The sequence below is a fragment of the Prosopis cineraria genome, unplaced genomic scaffold (genome assembly GCF_029017545.1).
Source record: "Prosopis cineraria cultivar Desert tree isolate PC_DT_omini unplaced genomic scaffold, ASM2901754v1 PC1, whole genome shotgun sequence".
Taxonomy (NCBI): domain Eukaryota; kingdom Viridiplantae; phylum Streptophyta; class Magnoliopsida; order Fabales; family Fabaceae; genus Prosopis; species Prosopis cineraria.
Genome location: NW_026555332.1, coordinates 35,115,302 through 35,138,677, shown reverse-complemented (window position 1 = coordinate 35,138,677; position 23,376 = coordinate 35,115,302). Strand labels below are relative to the sequence as shown.

The following is a 23,376-nucleotide window of genomic DNA, read 5'->3' as shown; positions in this document are numbered from 1 at the left end:
ACTCCATCTCTAAGAACTAATCTTGCATATCTCCAAGATCCCCCTCATTCACAAAATCAATTGAGGCATTGATTTCTTGATCTAATGAGTCACAAGAATGAGGGAGAGCTTCAGGTAGTGGTGCATTCATCAACACTTCTGGGGATTCAGCGCTAGGGTTAATTCCCGAAGGCTGAGGAGAGTTTGATCAAGGTAGAGACTACAGAGGTACTCGTTTTACTTGCTTCAAATTCTTCTTGGCCCAAAAGAAGTGGGCGTCTCTGACTAATATTTTCCAACACCACTTGGTCAATTCTCGCTGCCATTTTTCGTTTCAGGATAGGTGACAGGATTTTTGGTCTAGTATCTTGACTTCTTTTTAAGCCCACTGTTCTTTTTTCCTTACTTGGTACAACTTTGGCTCAGTTATAAGTAAATTCCAATGCATGACAATATATAGTTATATAATATTGGGTTAAATGATAATTTATATAATAATTCTAAATTTTAAATTCAATAATTTTTTAATCAATATTTTATTTATTTATTTTAATTTAATAATAAATGAAGAGTGGTGGCTTAAAAAAACTTACGCTGATTGCTTATCTCAAGTCTAGAGTTTAAATCCTATTTGAGTTAAATATTGATTATATTTTGTATTAATTTTGAAAAACTATCAAAGTGCCTCTATTCTTGATGTAACTCAAAAAATAATAATAATAATAATAATAATCTGGGGAGTTTTTTGGTACTTGTCTCAGCAATTTGACCTCAATACTGCCAAAAAAATTATTTACCCATACATTATACTTTCAAAAATATTTCCTTAGATGCTCTAAATTTGAGACTTGATTTATATCAGATTGAGATTCAAATTTTTTTTTTAAATATGAAAGTACAGAACTTGGCCTCAATCAAGCCAAATTCTGTACTCATAATTAAAAAAAAAATAAAAGTATATGCCTAACTTAGGATGGCCTACCGTGTCAATTCTCAAGTATCCCTCTCCCAATTTCTACTTCCTATCTCCCTCTTTGTGTGCCTGAGTCATATATTGGTGTGTTGTATATATTATGTGGAGGAATGGTTTTTTTTTGGAAAAATTACAATCAGATCTCATACAGAAAAATTAATTATTGTAAGATTTATTTACAACTGAACTAAACTGCATCAACCAATGCTGTTTAGTTCAATTATCAATGAATCTTATGATAATTAATTTTTTTATGTAAAACTTTAATGTAATTCTCCATTTTTTTTCTTCAACATATAAGTGGCTGTTTTTTTTCTTCTTCTTTTCGACCAAAGAGGCTATTTGTTATATATAATATAAATAATATAATAAATTTACAATTGTAATTATCTATATGAAAAAATATGAAATACCTTAAAGAAGATATAACATTTAAAATGAAAATCTTTGTATATAATGATAATACACAAATATATGGGTTTGTCTTCAATGTATAAGAACTAACTGATTAAAAACAAATCGTACATATTTCACTTGAGTAATTCAATTTAATTTTTTAAATTTTTTATAATATTTATAAATTGACTATTTAAATATATTGTGGAAAATCTAGATTTAATATTAATTCTGTAATAATTTTAAAACATTGCAATTTAATGAGTACATATTTAACAAGTACTTTTTAAAACATTACAATTTAAAATTTTTAAATTTGGACTGTTTAGGATAAATTTGGATAATCAATTTATAAAAAGAAAAAACATAATTTTGGATTTCTATATTTTACTTGAATTTTACTATAAATTCATACACTTTTTTTGGTTTTCTAGATTCCTGTATTTTTATTTTTTGATGTTTTAGATCCTTTCATGATTAGTGTTATAAAAACTTAAAACATCAAAAAATAAAAGTGTAGAAATTTAGAAAATTAAAAAAAGTACAGGAACTTATAGCAAAACTCGAGCAAGGTGTAAGGACCTAAAGTTCTATTTTTTCTCATAAAAATTATTAAAAATTTTACTATTAAATTGAACTATTCAAATTAAATTCATATTATCCAAGTTAAAAATTTAATCTGAATAGTCCAATTTAATGTTAAAATTTTTAATAATTTTCATAAATTGATTATCCAAATTTATCCTAAATGGTCCATATTTAAAAATTTAAAATTGTAATTTTTTTAAAAAGTACTCGTTAAATATGTACTTTTAAATATGTATTCATTAAATTGTAATTTTTTAAAATTATTACAAAATTAATATTAAATCTATACTTTCTACAATACATTTATAGTCAATTTATAAATATTATAAAAAATTTAAAATTAAATTGAACTACTCAAATTAAATATGTACAATCCTTTTTTTTTTAATCAGTCAGTTGCTACACACTGAAAACAAAGCCATGTATTTGTATGTTATTATTATATACAAAAATTTTTATTTTAAATGTTATATCTTCTTTAAGGCGTTTCATATTTTTTCATATAGATAATTGCAATTATAAATTTATTATATTATTTATACTATGTACAAGAAACACCCACTTATACGTTGAAGAAAAAAAATCACGCCACCACATGTTATATACAACACACTAAAATAGATGACTCGCGCGCACAAAGAGGGCGAGAGGAAGCAAGAAGTAGGAGAAGGATACTTGAAAATTGGGATGATAGGCTATCCTGTGCTAGGCATAGACTTTTTTTTTTTTTTAATTATGAGTACATAACTTGGCTTGATTGAGGCCAAATTCTGTACTTCCATATTTAAAAAAAAAAAAAAGAATTTCAATCTGATATAAACTGAGTCTCAAATTTATAGCATCCAAGAAAATATTTTTGAAAGTATAATATATGGATAAATATATATATATATTGCAATATTGAGGTTAAATTGCCAAATTTCCCCAATCCTGCTCGTGTTCAAAAGCCCCTTCTCCTTCGTTCAAATGGTAGAGATAGCGAAAGAGAGAGCTTGAGAAGCTTCGGATTGCATTCTTCTACCTCCTTCTTCACTCTCCATCCATTTGCCAGTGATCTTTGGTTCACCTATTGTTGCATTCACATAGACATTCAGATCTACTATCAACTCTTTCTCCTCCTTGTTCATGTAATAGAGTCAAAGCTCTTCCCCTTTTCTTCTTCGGCATCGTTCATGTGCTGATATGTAACTATCATTACTGCTCTTTGGTTTGTAGAAATGCTTGAAAGAAGAATATGATGGAATGAATGTTGTTAAATTTTCATATTATAGCTTGGGGAAATATAAGTAATTACTAGCTTGAGCCATTGATTGGAATCTTAAAATACAAAAATAGGGGAAAGGATTAAATAGAATTCTTGTTATGGTACTTTATTAAGTTTGAAGAAATCATAGGAAGAGTAATGTGGCTTATTATAATTTATGATTGAGGATGGACTATAAGAAAGTATAAGGATGAACTAAGATTTATCAAATAGTTTAATTGTAACATCCTAAATTTTAATCCCTTGATTAACTAAGCTTAATTAAGTTGTTAGTGAGGTGTGTGGCCAAAGAGGTTTGACGGGCGTGTTTGATTGTGTTATCAGCCATAAAAGCTAGTCCGAAGAAGGATCAGTTGGATGTGAAAAGAGGAAGAAAAGTGAAGAGGGAAGACTCTATGCCATGCATTGTGTAACATCCGAGAAAATTAATCATGATTAGTTAACCCAATGATTTTGATTAGTGAGCTAATGAAATATGTGACTAGAGGGGCTTAACTTAGTGTAATTATTGTGATTTCAACCCTATAAGTTGGTCCAAATCGATGATGGGCCATCCGAGCAAGGAAAGAGGAAGAGAAAAGTGAAGATTTGCTCTATGTGCAACATGTTGCGGCATGTGGTCAGTCTATCGTAGTGCATAGGGGAGATTTGAATATAATGAGTAGTAACAGCCCTCACCCTACCCCACCGGGGGTCTTTTGGATTGGGCCTACCCACATCACTGTAGCAGAGACCAACTTTCCTGAAGGTGGTACTTGAGTTATTTCTCACCCTACCAAAGAGGTTTTTTGGAACCTTCTCAGACTCAAACCTCCAACCTCTACCACCTTAAGGAAGTTGAGGCTAAGTCTGGTACCACTAGGTCACCTTGAGAGCTAGAAAAGTTCTGATGGTAAAAATACTTTAAGAGCCACGAAACACCCTATAGAAAGAAAAACTAACGTTCAAAAAAGAACGGATAATGGCAACGCTAGCATGCTGTTTGAGCTAGAGAGCTATTCGTGTGGATACCAGTAGAGGGAGTAGATCTAAGTTGTTAGCTTCTAAAATCCAAACTCTTAAAGAGAACGTGTGTCAAGTTCAAAGAATTAAAAGGTAACTTTTTTTTCCATCTTAACTTAAATGAGTTTGTTTAGTCCATATTAGGATAGGGACTTCAAAATTTTAATCTTCCACTGTGCCTCCCTATCTAACAAAGTGTTTTTATAGTCAGAACTTTTTAACTCTCTCATCTCTCATAAAGGACGTCCCTATCTATATATAGTATATGGATTAGGATTTTTGTCTTCTACTTAAAAGCCTGCAAAAATTTAGTTAAATTTATCTCATAAATTTAATACATGATATCATATCTAATTCGAATTTATCTTATAAATTTAAATTATAAAATTGATATGATATTCTCTCATATCATGTTAGTTATTGAATTTAATTTATTATATAAAATTAAATTTAAAACTAACATAATATAATATGATATAATATAATATAATATATATCACATATACATATTATATATATACGAATATATATACACATATATATTTCAAAAAATATATATAAAATTATATTTTGAATTTTATATTTCATATAAATATATATAAATATTTATTAAATAAATATTCAAATATATATATATATATATAATTCATTCACCTTATATTACATTCATTAAATCTAGACATATTCCAGATTCAATGAACTTAGATATTATAGCTCGAGTTGGGCTGTTCTTATATGTGACCCTATAGATCCATATGAAATCGGCAATAAGCTAATTACGCTATTAGCCCACAAGTCATAAGTAGCCTCTAGCAATACATTGCAACTACCCAATTCACATGGGGATCAATGATCCAATATAACTTATCATGCAACTGTGTCACATCTCTTTTGTCACACGATATTTCGGTCAAGTATGAGATATGAAATTGTTTTCTCCTTTACTTGACCGTTACTTTCTTGATCTCTGAGTGAACTAATAGTAGCAATGGAAAAACCCTTTTCATTATAGTATGGCCATACATTTTCTCAGTCTTACTTATCGAGGGGCCCAGTAATATCTCTCACTTAATATGAGGGACAAATTCTATCTTGACCACTCATATTCCTTTACATGAATATCACTAAACTTAATCATAACCTTTATGATCACCCAGTCAAAGGTGACTTTTAACTAGATCAAAGTTTAGTGGTCATCATGTAGGAATCCATAATGGTCTCAGGTCAAAGGACTTAGTGATATAATTACATATGAGATAAGCTTATAAGTTGTACCATGCAGCTTTCTCATAATGGGTCAGTTCAACATCTTGTACTCTTTCAAGTATATATAACTTTGATTTGTATCTCTATAATTAATCCAAGTCATACCAGTCTTGTTTCATCTATGATCCCTCATAGATGACCGACTAGGGACATTTAGGACAATCATTATAGTTTGTCTAAGGATACAGTTATCATATTAAATATGCAATTGATATGATAACAAAAGAGAAATTCATTAAATAATATTGTACATAGTGTAATGATTGGCCTTAGGGCACAATTTCCAACATAAGCCTCTCTATGCCATGTACCATGGTAGAGGGTAGTATGTGCCATGGTGCATGGCCAAAAATTAGATATATCTAGTTTGTATCTGTGCGAGAAAAACAGAGAAGGGAAAGAGAAAATCGAAGAGCACTATCACGCCTTAAAAATAGAGGGTGACCGGCACAGGATGTGAACCACCGCACATCCCTTAAGCCTTAAATTAGGTAGTCTTTCCATGACTAAGACATAATTATGCTTTAGTTTGAATTAAAACATACTTAAATATTTTTGAAATTAATAAAATACTTTAATATTTTTGTAGAAATTTTGACAGATCCTCCTCTATAAAGAGGATCTCCTGAAAATTTTACAACACCATATCTCAATCAAAAAATATCAAGTCAATTAGAAGCAAAGCTCCTTCGAACCAGCAGACAAAACTATATATAAAAACACAAACAATCTAATCACAGACTATGTAGAGCACCTAATAAAAATTTTACAAAATAAAATTTCATAATTAAAACTTTACATCAAAAGAAAGTTTAATCATTAACTCCTCCATGTCTAGTCATTCACAAACTCCTCAATGTTCAATGGGTGGTTCAGCATCAGCTACACTATCTAAGACCAAAATTATTTTCAATAAATAACGTTCCAAAATAAATAATTAAATATGAATAAAAGGAAAGTTAAAAGCAATTATGTAAATTAAAAACACAATGACTTTATGAAGATTTAAATAAATTTGAAATAAAAGAATTCTATATAACTTTTAGATAAAATCTTGAGCAATTAAATTATCATATCAAATATTGTTATCACTTGATTTCAAGGAAGCTAATAAACAAAATGAGTAATTATAAATAGATTACTAATTAAAAATCAATGGAATATAAAATCATTAAATAATCAAATTCGTTTTTTATAGGGACTTGTCAGAATAATTAATAAACATGGACACACAGTCCACGAGGGCAAATAACCAAACGCGGCCGAAGCCATGAAACAGACGTGGACATATAGTCCACAAGAGTAAGTAACCAGATATAGTTGAAGCCATGAAACAGATGCAAGTACGAGACCCACGAATGACAGACGTGAGAATAAAGCTCACGAAAATCAAACTAGCTAGTAATTGACTATGGCGCGCCAAGGGCTAATGAAACTGACGTTAGCAACTAGCATTTTGTATACAATCCCTTTCTAAATCCAATTTCAGACATGCAAAAAAATTATCACTTTTAAAATATCTCATAAACTATTCACAAATTTTCATAGTTGGCTTTATCAAATATAGGACCACCAGAATTTATAAAAGCATTTTCATCAATATGAAAAATATAAATCATGACTTCAAGAAGCAGAACAATTTCATTAATAAAAATAGCTAAAGGAATAGAAATATACAAATATCTATAAATTATTGAAAACAATATTTTGATAAAGAAAACTTTATAATATATAAATTAATTGGGACATTATCCACTTACCTGATAAGTCTTCTCAACTTTTATAGCTCACTCTTTATCACTTTAATCAAGATCTACTTCCTCTAAACACCCTATATGAGTATATTTTTATACATATGAAGAAATTAAATCCATTAAGACAAACCCTAGTTAACTACGATAGTAAAAAAAATTAAAAAAACACCACAATCCATGTCTTAAATGCTTCTCTAATATCATAGTTATCTCATATGTATACTCCCCTTATCTAAAATATTGAGTATGCTCTTATGACATACAAGTCCAAAAATTAAATCATATGACAATACTATGGTTTATAAATTATCAACCATAAAACTCTTGAGAATCTAATTAATCACTCAATAACTTAGATAAATTTTTTTGCAATATTTGATTTAATTTTACAAATGAGCAACATCCAAGCCAATTCATGTTTCTTGCGAAATCCAACAAGGTTATAGAAAAATACCTACTCAAGTATCTCCTTTTGAATTTTTCAAGTTAAATTCATAAGATAATAGCATCCCAACCAATTATATCTTCCAATGAATTTAATGAGGTTTTAATAATTGCAATTTCAAGCAAAGCTTTCCTAATGGGCATTTTATCAAGCACCTTATGGGCACCAATTTCTTAAATAAATACCAACCTCTTCCTCTTCAATTTAACTTCCAAAAATTTTTTATATCAATATTATAACCAATAAACAAGTCAAATTTAATTAGAGCTTCAATCCATACCATCATCCTCTTCCTCCTAATACCTAAAGTTTCAACTTAATGAATTTATCTTCCTTGTTCATGTACACACAGCAGCCCATAAAAGCATCAAATTCTCATCCATTACAACATAAACCCATAAAGGCATGAAGACAATTAAGAAGAAAAGATTTGGAATTCCTACCTTAAACTATTAGTGCTAGAAATAGAGGAGGAGACGGGATTCTTGCAGCTCACAGGGGAAGACGAAGATAGTGATATCTAGTCTTTAAATCTCGTAATACGAACCTCCTATGGCACCAAATCAGCTCCTCACATCATCACCGTGGACGAACAAAAAGAGTGGATGGAGAAAATTGTTCAGCTGCGAGAAGCAAAATAGAAAGGATCTTCAAGAACGGCAAAGCTACGACAGTAGACTCACAGCAACTTAGCTCTCACGTTAATGACAGCAAGGAATGAAGGGATGGAAGGAATCGAGACTTACAGAAGGAACGAAGATAGAGATTGCACCTGAGGTTTTTAGATTTTTCTCTCCCTCCCTCTAATGCAGAAATGTGGTTAATGAAGGAGAAGGAAGAGAAAAACAAATATATCTAATAGGCTAGTGGCATTTTGGTAATTTTAAAGGCTGAAAATAATTTTAAAAAAAATTCCCCACATGCTCAACAGATTCAAACTCTGAACCTAAGGGATACTTTATGTGCATACTTCTATACCAGCACTCCTTCTTGTCATAGTTGTCCCAAAAATAATATAACTATAATCAAAACACAATAATATATTTAATTAATTTTTTAAAATTTTTTAAATTTTTTTCCTGGGTTATTACGAGCACGACTTTAGCTCTATTAGGGCTTATTATTGGACCATATTGGTAATAGATTGAAGCTCTCAAACACCTAAGGTAAGTAATATAAGCCTTCTTCTTCCTTTCTCTCCCTTATTTATGAAGAGTTATGATAGGGTTTGAGTTGAAAGATGAATTTTTAGTCCATAGGATTATGGGTCCAATCTCATTAATTAAAATAGATATAATGGGAGTGGCTTGTGATAGATAAACCCTATATTGATAATTTTATCAAGATTTTGTTGGGTAGAGCATTTAATATTTGAAAATTGAATAAATGTGGTGGTTAGGAGAGGTTTGTGTCCATTAATGGTGGTTTGAGGTGTCATTAATGATAATGTGCATTGATGAAACCTAAAGAGCCCATTGAGTATGAATGGCTAGTGATTTATAGGTTGATAGAATAATGTATGTGGAGATATGTGTTGATAAATTCTCAAGATTGGGACAATGATGGTAATCTTGTGTTATGAATGTAGTATGGTTTCGTTAGGCACTATTCAAGCTTAGGAGAAGCTTGGGAAGTATCATTGTGAGAGGGGTAAACCTTTGACCTCTTAAAGGTTTGAGGTAATTGGGGAAAATCTAATTTTTATAGTTGAATGTTAATTGTGTTTATGAAATGTGGCTTATAATTTAAAATTTATGATGTATATTGGAAATGTATTTGAATTGTGAAATGGCTTTTAAAAAAGAAAACTTTGATTATGCAACCCAATTGTGATTTATGAATTTGACTATTGCTTGTCATTGTGGGTGGAAAATGTGGTGTAATGTGTTGATGATATGGAGTATATGAGTGAGTGTGTTGGATTGTTGCCATGAATTGATTGTTTAAAATGCGTATTATGTAAAATGTGCATAGCATAATCATTGGCAAGAGTTCGCCTAGGGAGAGGAGTATTTAAATCCACGTGGTAATGGCAATGACCATTGAAATCAGGAACTTGCCATGGCACCGACTATTGGAGTTAGGAGGTAGCCCTTATCCCATGGTTAATTCATGGCTATCTCACTTATTCTACGAGGGACTCAAACCTAACTAGTCTCCATCGATTCATGAGGAGGCTAGATTAGGGGTACGACACCTCATGGTTGTTAGTATTACATGAAACCAAATTACGCAAGTGAATGAGTTGACCCTAGCCCGGTAGCTCCTTACAAGTGAAAGGTTGGGTTAGTCTGTGAAGGGCATAACCACTGAATAGCCATTGGTTTTGTGTTAGAGGTAACACGAGGGTATAAGATTGGCATATGCTCATGCATATAAGTTTGACTACATGGTTGTTATTTTTATGGTTCGTCAAGCATTAGGGGCACATAGTTATTAGTATTACAACCCCGTATTGTGCATTACAATTTAAAATGGATATATGTGTTTTTGGGCCCGGTCACATGGTCTTTAATTTTGTGAATTGTGGCCAAATTCCTTTTATGTGCCAATGTTGTGCTTAATTGCCTAATTGCATCTATTTTACAATTGATATACAACTATATAGATTTGGTGAAACTTGGTTATTGAGTGGTTATACTCACCCCTCAATTCTCAATATTTTGAAGGCCTAACTCATTAGATCTGAGTCAAGGAAAACATATGGAGGCTTAGGATTGTGGTGTAATCCTCTATATGCCTTCTCTTATTATTTTCATGTATATTAGCTAATGTAATTGCCATCTAGGACCACATGTTATTATTTTTGTACTACTTGCATTGTTTTGTGTGCAACTTGTATATTTTGTGTCCTGGGTTAGGGAGTTCTGGTTGTAAACCCGTGGATATGGCCAAAATACTTATATAAGTAGAAACATGTGTAGTTTGAAAGATTTGGTATGAAAATGATGATTTTGTGTAACATTTCCTCCCTCTTTGTGTTTTTATGAAAAATAAGGTTTAGTGGTGACTTTTTGATATAAGTGTTTTTGATTGTGTGTGGTGTATTGCATGAGTCCATTAGAGACCATTGAGTGTGGTCGGATGGTTAGTGTAGGCTATTGGCACGTGTGGTTAAGTTGGGATACCCCATTTGTGAAATTTTGTAAAAAGTAGTCAAAATGGGTTTTGCTGTCCAACTTTTTATAAAAAAAGAATTTGAATGTAAAACCGGTGCCATTAGCTAGAGTTAGGAGAAAGCTCTGTATAGATATCAAAACTACCTCAATTAGGCATTGGACAGAGATTTAGGACACATCATAAGTTCGCTCCCTATGTTATTAAATTCGTGCAATGTGCTACAGCGCATGGTATAGAGAAGGTTGAGCCGCAGCGCATATGTCGTAAGCCACGACGCATGTGTCATTTTCTACACAAATTTTAGTTTTAAGTTTTAAAACTTATTATTTTGGGTCCCAATTGATTTTCAAGCTTCCGCACGATTTTCAAACTCTGATTTGAACTTATTAACTAATGTTTGAGATTTAAAATGTTGAACTTGGGATTCCTTTCTAAAAGAATTTAAGAAATTTCCTTTTTATGAAATTTTACACTTTTGGTAATCCTTTAAGGGTCAATCCCTTTATTGCCTTGTTTATGAAGTATTATGTGGTTTAGTAAGGAAAACCTTACACATTGACACGCTTGGGGAGCCCTTTCTGTGCCATACGCCACGGCGTATTATGAGTTTGTCACGACGCATGGCCATTTTGGGCAACTTATCAATCGCAAATTGAGGTAGAAATAAAAGGAGAAGAAAGAGAAAATGAAGAGCTAATGAGGAGCTCTGCTAGGGTTTATTCTTAGATGATATTGGGAGTATTTTGAAAGCTACAAACATTAAAGGTCAGTATCATACTCATTAATCTCCCATATTCTTCTATATTATGAGGTTTATAGTTAGGGTTTGATAGTGGGGATGATTTCTTATCCATATTGGTTATAGGTCTATTGACTCAAATGGAACTAATAGGAGTAGATTAGAGTATCTAAACTTAGATATATTGAGTTTTGGCACTTTTGGTGGTTGGGTCCCATTATTATGAAAAAAATTACATTAATAAGGGTTGTTGAGAGAGTTATAATGCCATTAATAGGAGTTTAATGGCTCATTAATGTTATTGAAGACTAAAAGAAGTTAATAAAATTAATGGGTAGACCCAAACATACACAATATGGGTATTGGGTGAGCTAGGAATGAAAAGTGAAAGTTGAGATGTGTGTGTGTTGACATTATTGAAGGGTGAAACCTTTGACCTCTCAAAGGTTTGAGGTAACTGGGGGAACCCTACTTTAGATAGTTTTATGTTAATTGCAATATGATGTAAACTATGTGTTTAAAATGTAAATTATGACTTGTGAAACTACTACAAAATAAGCTTACAGGAGTGATTTTTTTCCTTAGAAGCGCTCCCATATTGAGCACTTTGGAGTATACGAGAACACTTTGTAAAGCACTCCTATATGTGTTAAATATACAAGAGTGCTTTTTGAAAAGTGCTCCCATATATCAAAGACTAAATCAAGACCTACGGGAGCGCTCTTGACATGAGCGCTCCCATATATTAACCTATACGAGCGCTCATTACAAGAGCTAATATATTGATCCCCATATGGCTATAGGCCTATAGCCTCACATCAAACCATATATGTGAGGGTGTATTATGTGTATTTCAGGGGGGAAATTTATTTGGTTGTAACTTACTCACTTTAAATGTTAATATTTAACAATCAGTCTTTGTAATTTTGATTTGGTTAAAATTTAATTTTTGAATTTTAACTTAATTCAATTATGTTTTTATAGTTTTATCTATTCAAAATATTAATTTGTAAAATTTAAAAATAATTTTAATTCTTATATATAGTTTTGTTTTATAAAATATGGGGACTAACATTTTAAATGATTAAAAGTATAAGAATTAAGTTACACTAAGTCAAATTTCAAGAATATAATTTTCTTTCAATTTTATTGGCCTTACTCTTTTTCCATAGCAACATTTTAAATAAGGACATATAACTTCAGGGGGTCTTGATTATGACAGAATGCAAACTCATCAAACTCATCTATACCATCCTAATATTCTCTAGACAGTTGATTAGCCAACATCTACTTACAATCCATATCACTAATATAGTCATAGAAATTTAAGAAACAAAGACTTAGATTTTTTCCTAAAGGAAGAACCTCCCAAATAATCAAATAATCTGATCATACAACACTATACATTTACACTAAACATATCAATTCATCCAAATTAAAATTTAGTAGCATAACACATCTAAATTCAATCAATATTCTCCCTTAAAAAAGAAACCTTCCATTCTAATTAATTAATTTTGCTACATTAAACTTTAAACTAAACTAAACTTTAAACTTAACTTAAAATAAAGGAATTTAAATCATGAAATTAACAGCCTCAAATATCAATATAAATAATTTAAATCACATGTTATCTATATATTATATCTAAATTATTTTAAAATTTATATAAAAATTTATTATAATATTGAATATTTAAAAAATTATAATTTAAATATTTAAAAAAATACCTCTAACGGCAACTGAATAGCGGTGTTTGCAAGACAACGGTGATGTAGAAACTTCTAACTCTAATGGCGATGTGACATATAGAATGAAGATTGATAGCGAAAACAACCAAACTATGGATGAAAAACATCAAACAAAATGAGATGATGAAGAGACGCACAGATCTGGAGAAAATTTGCAAAATCCAAGCTCAAGCAACACAATGAAGAGATGTGCGCGACTGATTGTCGGCAATAGCGAACAAGAATGTTAGGCTGCACACAGAGGGGTTAGGCAAGTGCATGGACAAAGTAAAGAGATACACAAAAGAGAATAAGAAAAAGAAACCACTGAAGAAAATAAACAGAGTGAGGGAATTGGGTGATTTAAAAAAAATAAAGATTGACCTCCTAGAGCGCTCTTTTACAGAGCACTCTAACAGGTATATATTTTAGGAGTGATCAACAACGAGTGCTCTATAAGGGTTATATCCTTCCGAAGTGCTCAAATAGAGCGCTCCTAAAGGTTATCCTTCCGGAGTGCTTAAAAACTAAGGGCTCCGAAAGGGTTTGATTCAGGAGCGCTCTTGTTTTAGCACTTCTAAAAGCTAAAACCTTTAAGAGTGCTTATGAAAGCTTACCTCTCTAGGAGTGCTCTATTTTTTAGCGCTCCTAAAGATTCAATTTTTTTTTTTGAATTTCTTTAGTTATTTAGGAGTGCTTGTTTAATAAGCGCTCCTAAAGGCTAATCGTACAGGAGCGCTTTTTCAATAAAACACTCCAGTATGTTCCGTATCTAGCTTTCAAGAGCATTTTTTTGTTAAGTGATCTTAAAGACCCGCTTCAAAATATATATTTTGTAGTAGTGTGAATTTGTGTATCATGCTATGAGACAGTTTGTTCATGTAATTGCCTTGATTGTGAAATGAACTTTAAAGTGTAAAAGCAATCTTGAACTGAATGGCAATTTGTAAAACATGAAATTAAGTAGTTGATGATGAATTTTGACAAATATGTATATCTTGAGTTTGAAAATAGTAAATGTATGTGAAAATGAGTATTGGTGCTTACTTGAGTAGCACACAGTCATGAGCCTAACATCATGATTTTGATAATGAATAAATGAGAATGTAAATAGAAAGTGAGCATTGTACATGACATGATTAGTGGCCGGGAGTTCGCTTAAGGACTAGGAGTAGAGAAGATTCATATGGTACTTAGGTTGCCCTCCAATACATGGGGGTATAGTCTTGTTCTATAGTTTGTCGAGAGAAAAGAACCTATCTTTCTCTACCAGTTTATTAAGGAGAATAGCTTAGGGCATATGACACCTTAGAGATTTAAGAGTGGAGGGAAGCTGTGAACTGAGAGTGAGCAATGTGATCTTTAACTAGGTCACACCTCACAATTAGTAAGCTTAGATAGTCCAGTCATACGGACGAAGCCCTATTCAATATAATAGGGCACGATTTCAGTTGGAGAAAATAAGGAGGGTGTAAGGTTGGTTGATCATGACCTATAATAGGACACAATATGATGTGTCACGTACACTATTATAGGATAGGCTTTTAACAGTGGGTAAAAAATACTTTTAATAGTGGTTCCACAACCACTGTTGTTTAAGGAGATGTTAAAAATATGTGACTTTTAACATCGGTTGGACAACTACTATTAAAAATATACTTTCAACAACAGGCTTATGTCTGCTATTGAAAAATGTTCGTGGAAATTTTTTTTCATTTAAAACTACATTTTTAACACCAGTTAAGGCAAGAACTGGTGTAAAAGGGTACTTTTAACACTGGTGAAGGCAAGAACCAGTGTTAAAAGTAATTTTTTAAAAAAATTAATTTTATTTCTACTTATTTCTCTAATTCATGTAAATGAAAATATTTTATACAATTTACTGCTCGCCAGCTAGTTCAAATACATATAAATAATCTAAATTTCCATACAAAATTTTATAGAAATTACACAGAACTCAAATTGTGTTATACAATTTCTAAAGAACTACCTAAATCTCACATAATATCCACAAAATATTGTGCCCAATATGTGAGGATGTCATCAACCTCTTCCTTTGAAAATGGATCTACAATATCAAACATCTAAATTTAAGTATAAAATTGCAATTAAAACATTAACTAATTAATTCAAGTAATAATAAAATTAGCTTTTAAAAATATAGTTACCTCATTTGTAAATTCAGTTATTTCCGATGTGATGATATTGAGCATGTGTCTCATCACATATATGCCACACAAACTACTCTTCTATGATTGCCTATGACGTTATATAAATATAAATATATATATATATATATAAGAAATTGGGAATCGGTAATAAATATTAACATTTGAATATATTAATAAAGTGTTAGTTTTAACTTACCTTTGGCTCAATCCACGTAGGATCTTTTAGTTCATATGGGTGCTTTTTCAGGACCATTGCTTGATATATTTTCATTGTCTTATGATCAACATCACAAGATTTGTAACTAATATATCCATAAAAATTAATAGTTTTTGTACAAGTACACTTATGAGTCTATGGTCTTCTTTATGTCCTTGTTTGGTTTGTAATGCAAGGAGTATAAGAAGAAGACTGTGTTACTCTTCAATAAAAGAACAATCAGTTGTCGGTGGTCCCTACAAAATAAAGTGAGTTATTAGAAGAAATCTACATTTAACAAAAAAATCTCAATCATAAATTGGTCCTTACGAGTGCACGCATGGAGCCATGAAAACATCCTTTTTTATGAGTGCACAATTTTAGCTTCAGGTTAGTAAGGATTCTTCACATATCCTTTCAATTTTTTCATATATCTCAACTGGGTACATCCATCGTAAGTAGACAAGGCCACACATTTTTACCTCCCTTACTATATGAACTATTAAGTGTATCATAATGTTAAAAAATGAAAGAGGAAAGTGCATCTCAAGTTGACATAAGATAATACAAGCTTCTTGTTCCAAGTAATCTAATTTGAGGGGATTAATAACTTTATTGTATGTTGCATTGAAGAAAAAGCAAAGTCTAGTTATTGTGTGCCTCAAATCTATTTTCAATATATTTCAAATGGCCACTGGTAATAATTGTTGCATTAAGACATAACAATCATGAGACTTTAAGCCTGCCAATTTCAACTCTTTCAACGACACAAGCTTATTAATATTTGAAGAATACCCTGATGCCACTTTAATCCCATGTAAACACTCACAACAACTTGTTTTCTCCACCTTGGATAATGTATGAGAAGCTGGGGGACAATAAGTCCTCTTACCTTCTGATCTCGAGTGTAAGTCCTCTCGTATTCCTATTTCTTTCAAATCTAATCTTGCATTCACACTATCCTTCATTTTGCCTGGCATGTTCAAAAGTGTTCCAATAATACTATCGCATACATTTTTTTCCACATGCATAACATCAATACAATGCCTCATTTCGAGAAGGCACCAATATGAAAGATCAAAGAAGATAGACCATTTTTTCATATATTTTTGGCACTTATATTCTTTTGAGTCTTACTAAGGATAATATTGATGTCTTTCACTTGTTCATAGACTTGCTCCCCAGTCAAAGCATCTAGAGCATGAAGGTGCCTTTAGTGCCCTTGAAAAGCTTTCTTTAATTTATGATGAGGGTGATCTTGTTTAAAAAATCTTTGATGGCCAAGGTAGACTGTCTTCCTTTCATGTTGAAGTTGATGTAGCATGTGCCTCCTTCATAAATTGAACATGCTTTATGACCCTTGACATTATACCCAGACAAAATCTTATATGCAAGAAAGTCATTTATAGTGTAAAAGATCATAGCATGTAACTTGAAATTCTCCTTTCGATTTGCATCAAACACATCCACACCTACCTCCTACAGCTCTTTCAAGTCTTCAATCGAAGGTCTTAAGTAAATATCAATGTTATTTCTAGGTTGTTTTGGTCCTGAAATCAATATGGATAACATCATATACTTTTGTTTCATGCATAGCTAAGGTGAGAGGTTATAAATCACCAAAAAAACAGGCCATAAGCTATGTATACTACTAAGGCTACCGTAAGGATTCATTCCATCAGTAGAAAGTCCAAGCCTCAAGTTCCTTGGTTCATTGCCAAATTCAGGAAACAATTGATCAATTTTCTTCAACTAAAGAGAATCAGCTAGATGTCAAAATTTTCCATCGAAAATCCTCTCATCTGCATGCCACCTCAAGTTTTTACATCATTCGTATGTACAAACAAGTGCTTGAACCTTTCTATCATGATGCCTCACATTTTGGACACTTCTCCTCCCCTTCAAGCTCTTCTCTATATAGTACATAGTCATTAGGGCATGCGTGTATCTTTTAAAAATTCATACCCATTGGGCACAAGATCTTTTTAGCATCATAATAACGAGTTGGTAGTATATTTCCTTTTGGAAATATTATTTGGAGTAACTCTAGCAACCATGTAAAACTCTAATCACTCCACCCAGCTCTTGCCTTCAATATAACTAATTTTAACATCCCAAATAATAAACTAAAATCAATACACCTCAGGTACAAAGGCTTCTCTGCATTAGTACACAAGTTATCATACACATGTACTTGTTCAAAGGCCTCTTCCCTAACATTACGGATCATATCTTCTAACTGATCTTTATCTATATCCACTTCATCATCAAGATTATTATCAACTTTCACATATTGACACTTACCATTATGATTTTCTAATCGTTCACTATGCCAAATTCATACTGTATAATTCTTGCAAATTCCATCACAAATTAAGTGTTCTCTTATTTCAATAAGACTTAGTCTCTTCTCATTCAAGCAATTTATACAATGACAACATAACTTATCACTATTGTCAACAATATTTTTTTAGCAAATTCCAAAAACTCCTTCACCCTATTATCATACACATTACTTGTTAGTCTAGTATTTATCCAACTGAGATCCATATGTCACTACCTAAAGAAAAATAAAACTAATGTGTATGTTATCGTCTTAAACTATTTCAAAAAATATAAATTCTTAACTAATCTATGATTTTAAGTAATTTTATGAAAAATAATAGATTTAAAAAAATTTTAACAGAGTCTCCCCTATAAGTTAGACCTCCCAAAAATTTTACAAGAAAAAATTTATAATTTTTTACTAAATAAATAATCACATACAACACCTAAAGCCTTATAAAGCCATTAACAGCACTCCCCAATAATAATTAATATCAATAAAATTTTGGGATATTTTTCATAAACACATTAGACATCCAAAAATAATAATAACAACAATTTTATATAAAAATAATTCAGCAACAATTATTTAAATAATAATTAAAAAACTACAATTAAATAATAATTAAAAAAAGAAAGGTACCTGGAGTAATAGAGGAGCAACACTGAGGAGGAGGAGTGACAGAAGGGGGTGAGGGTAGGGGAAGGGGGATGAAGGGGGTGGGGCGAGACTGGGGAAGGGGTGGGGGAGCCGATGGTGGGGGGCCGAAGGGGGTGGGCAAAAATGAGGAAGGGGTAGGGTGGCCGATGGTAAGGGGCCAAATGGGGTAAGGAATGGGGGCCCCGACGGTAGGGGGCCAAAAGAGGTGGGGAGTGAAGGGCCGAAGGAGGTGGGGGAGGGAGGACAAAGGGGATCTGGGGTCGGGGGTCGAAGACGGTAAAGGAAGGGGGACGTATCACACCCCAATAACCAGGTGTGACCGGCATGGGATATGGACACAAACCTCACATCCCTTAAGCTGTGATAGGAGGAACTTTGAAATTAATATGTCAAAAACACTAATAGAATAATTAAAAATTGTTACAATATTAAATCAGATATTCAAGTTTAAAGGAAATGTAAGGATCCTACCTCTAGTTTACGTGAAGCACCTAAGGCCAGACGCCAACGTAGGTATAAAGTTCAAATTTTCATCAAATTAGGATTTGACAAAAATAATTCTTCTGCTTCAATTCAGCAATAAAACTCCTCAGTGGATATCTCGAGTCACGAGTTCAACTATACCATCTGAGACTAAAATATCTTTTTCAATGAATAACATCCCAACAATAAATAATAGAATATAAATAAAATGAAAAGTTTGAAATAGTTATGTAAGTTAAATAGACAAAATTTTCGTAAAATTTTATAAACTTCATAATAAAATGGCTTTATAAATTTTAAATAAAATCTCAAATCATTGAACTACCATAGAAAATGATAATATCACTTGATTTTAAGAAAGCACATAAATGAAATAAATATTTATAAACAATTTAATAAATAAAAACTAATAGAATATGAAATCATCAAACGATTGGATTCATAAATATAGGGACTTATTAGAATAATTAACAAATATGGGCATACAATCCATGAGGGTAACTAACTAAACATGGCTTTTGCCATGAAAACAAACGTGGACACTCAGTTCACGAGGGTAAGTAACCAAACGCGACCAAAGCCATAAAACAAATGTGGACACACAGTCCATGAGGGTAATGCTAATCAAACACGGCTTGAAACCACGAAACAAACGTGAGTACGATGCTCACGAATAACCATCCCTCCATTCCACATGCGTTGGCCATCGCACAAGGCTAGCACCTCCTATAAACACCTTGCTAGCTAGGCGTACCATGGCGCGCTAAGGGCTAATGAAACTGCCATTAGCAATCAGCGTTCTGTATAAAGTCCCTTTTTAAAACCATTTTCAAACATGCGAGAAAATCATTACTTTCAAGATACAGTTCTCATTCTCAAGATCAAACTCAAATGAATACTTTTAAGCATTAAAACTTGCCAAAATCAAATTTCATATCTAATGCTCATGCTTGCATTTATTGAATAATCAAAAATTGCCAATGCTAATGAAACAGAATTTTATTAATCCTGAAGGGATATCTCATAAGGGATAAAACATTCATATGTTATGATGAATCGTTTTTCACCACCATCTTAAAACTTAAAAATGAAGAAATTTGATTAACAAAGTATCCACTAATCAACATAATTATTATTAAAATGATTAATGAAACAAAATAAATTTTAATAAGAAAAATTAATTGATAAGTTAGTTGGGACGTTATCCACTTACCTGATAAGCTCCCAAAATAATTATATGTTCTTTCTAAACACCTCTACACTTTTCTTTAGCTACGTACTCTATTACCTAAACCATAAGAACAAAGAACTTTCTTTATTAAAAACTCTAATTCATTTATCTCTAACTAACATTCATATACCTACTATATATAATCTAGAACATATTAAAAACTATATGCTTCTTATTCCTTTTTCACACCTACAATAATATACTTATTTCAACCATGCCCCCTTCCTTTTGTAACCAATAAGTAATTTATCCTTAAGGTTCTCCAACGATGCTTTACAAAAGTATGCTTTATTCATGACAGTACAATTTCTTATCCTACACAATCACAACTGATCGCATAACACCTTTAGTTCAGTATCATAAATATTATTAAGTATAACAAATTTCTTTATTGTTTCCATGTGCTTCAAGACTCAAACTGATCCAACAAATTTCATAATTTCACATAATAAGTTCAAATACTAATCTATCACCAATAAGCCAACTTCTTGATTTTTTTCCAAGCTTCATCATAAAAAGTAATTTACTTGTTTTATAGTGTAATCAATGATACCTTCATCACTCTTGATTGTCTCAATAGTTCAAAAATTTATCTCTTACTCATTTCATCAAACATTTGGTATACCACGCAAATTCCTAATTATAACTTATAAATTAATTTCTATAATTCTTAAAATACAAATCAAATAACCTTCATCATTAATATACACAAAAGTTTCTCAATCCCAATTCTTGATAGACTTTGATTTTAATACTTCTATTCAAATCTCATCCCAACAATATCCAATATAACTTCTGAATTTATCATATTTTTTTCAATCAAATTCTGCACTAAGAATCAACTTAAAATGAAGAAAAAACTCAACCCAAACTAACTTCATTTCAGTTCAAGTCCCTTCCTAAGTCAGGCATATATAGGGGCAGAACAAATAACAAGGGAAACTTTGCAAGCTCAGTCACATAAACATTTACACACAAAGTGACGAGGAAGGAAAGCTTCAAACCTATCCTCATGTTAAATCAGCAACAAAGTAGAATTAAGGAAGCAGAAGTTTTGGACAATGTAAAGACAATAGAGGAAGAAGGACCGAGCAATGCAAATAGGGAAAGCCAATATATAAATATATATATATATATACGCACCATATAAAATCAATGAGAATGGGAGAATGAGCTCCCTCACCAGCCATCGGCCACAACGACTATGGGGGGAGAGGAGTTCGGTGCTGAACAGGGGAAGCGAAAAACTAGTAAATCAGCATGAATCAACCACTCCCCAATCTGAAATTGAAGAACCCATAGCACGATATTAACGGAGGAAGAAAAACGGCCACCAATGTGAATGAACAGCAGATGGATGAGCTGAACGACGGCCTACAGTGTTAAGCAATCAATGATGTAGAATAGAGGAAAAGGAAGAAAAAAATCTGCAACATGCTCAAGCTCATTAGTGACAGACAAAAAGAACAGCACAGGAAGGAGATCAGAAGAGACACAACTATGTTTAAAGCTCTATCCTGATTCTCCTTGATCCAGAGCCTTCGAATCTTCTCAGACGTACAGCAATGAATCTGCGAGCTCCAGCACCTGTCAATGGCGGATGGTTAAAGCAAAAACAACCATAATCATTGGCAGTGGTTGAAGACGGAAGAAAAGAAAGTAGAGACGTAGAGGAATCATGAAAGAAGGAAAGAAAAATCAGCCATCTCTCTCCTCTGGACCAATCTCTCTCAAATGAAGCAAAAGTTTCTTGATATCTCTTTTAATTTCTTCTTCTTGTTTTTTTTAATTCAAGAGAACAAGTGAATCAGATTCAAGAATATTTTAGGAAAATTATAAGAAGGAGCACACAAAAAAATCACAACAAAGGGCACATAAAATTTAGCAAAAAGAGCACAAAATTTTTCTATCATTTAAAACCAGACCTTTGCTAGAAAATTTTGGACTCTAAATTCTTGAAAAAAAATTCTAGCATAAATTCCTATAAACTACCCATTTCTACTTATTATAAACTTTATTTAAAAAATACATCCATTGTGAGAGAAAAAATTATTCCATTAAAAATTTAGGGTTCTTACAGGATGAAGGCGGTAGGGGGGATGGGGCGCAAAGGCAGTGAGGGGCCGAAAGGGGGTGGGGAGAGATTGGAAATGGGAAGGGGTGGTGGCATGATTGGGGAGTGGCAGGGAAGGGGGGTGGTAGCATAAGATTGAAGAGGAGGAGGAAGAAGATGATTGAGGGAGGACGGATGAAAGAGATGAAAGTGAAGGGGGTGGGGTGCTTTTTTTTATGTGAGTTTAAATTAGTTTTGTCAATTGGTGACGTGTCACCCACTATTGAAACTTAATTTTTAACAGTGGGTGCCATGTCACCCACTATTAAAACATAAATTTTTTTATTTCTTCTTTCTAACAATAACGGGTTGTCACCCACTGTCAAAAGTTTAATTGTTAATAGTAGGTGGTGTCACCCACTATTAAAAGTTATATGTTTTATTTTTTTAAATTGACATAACTTTCAACAACGGGTTCCATCACCCTCTGTTGAAAGTGTAACTTTCAACGAGTAACTGGCAACCGCTGTTGAAACTTTGTGTGTTTCATTTTTTTTAATTTTCTATTTTAAACAGTAGATGACAGAGGACCCACTATTGAAAGTAACTTTTAACAGTAGGTGACTTTTTGCCTAATGTTAAAAGTTCTACATTGTCTTTAAATATTACAGAAATGCCACCGCTCTACTTTTAACAGTAGGTGCTCTTTAACTGATGTCAAAAGTCCCCTATAAATGACAAATTCTGTACTAGTGATATTTGAGTTGTGGCAAGTCATGTTAATATATCAGGTCACAGTCACATGTTTGAGTGTTTTATGACAATGTACCCTGATGTGAAAAGATAAAAATGAGCTAGATGAATAATGATAAGTTACGAAATGTGTGCAATCATATTTTAAGAACTTGGTTTTATATGCATGTATTTAATTACAATTGATATATAACTTTAAAGGGTAGGTTTTACCTTGGTTATTGAGTGGTTAGACTCACCACTTTCA

General features: G+C 32.0%; 1 protein-coding gene across 1 annotated transcript; it reads right to left on the bottom strand.

Annotated features, from left to right (window-relative positions):
- Positions 1 to 16: 16 nt before the first annotated feature.
- On the bottom strand, positions 17 to 18,935 carry LOC129292437 (leucine-rich repeat extensin-like protein 3). Its single transcript, XM_054930022.1, has 3 exons — positions 18,592 to 18,935; positions 17,818 to 17,950; positions 17 to 172 (listed from the first exon to the last, which is right to left on the bottom strand). Exons 1-3 carry the CDS (start codon positions 18,933 to 18,935, stop codon positions 17 to 19), a joined length of 633 nt encoding a protein of 210 aa, XP_054785997.1.
- Between the last annotated feature and the right edge of the window lie 4,441 nt (positions 18,936 to 23,376).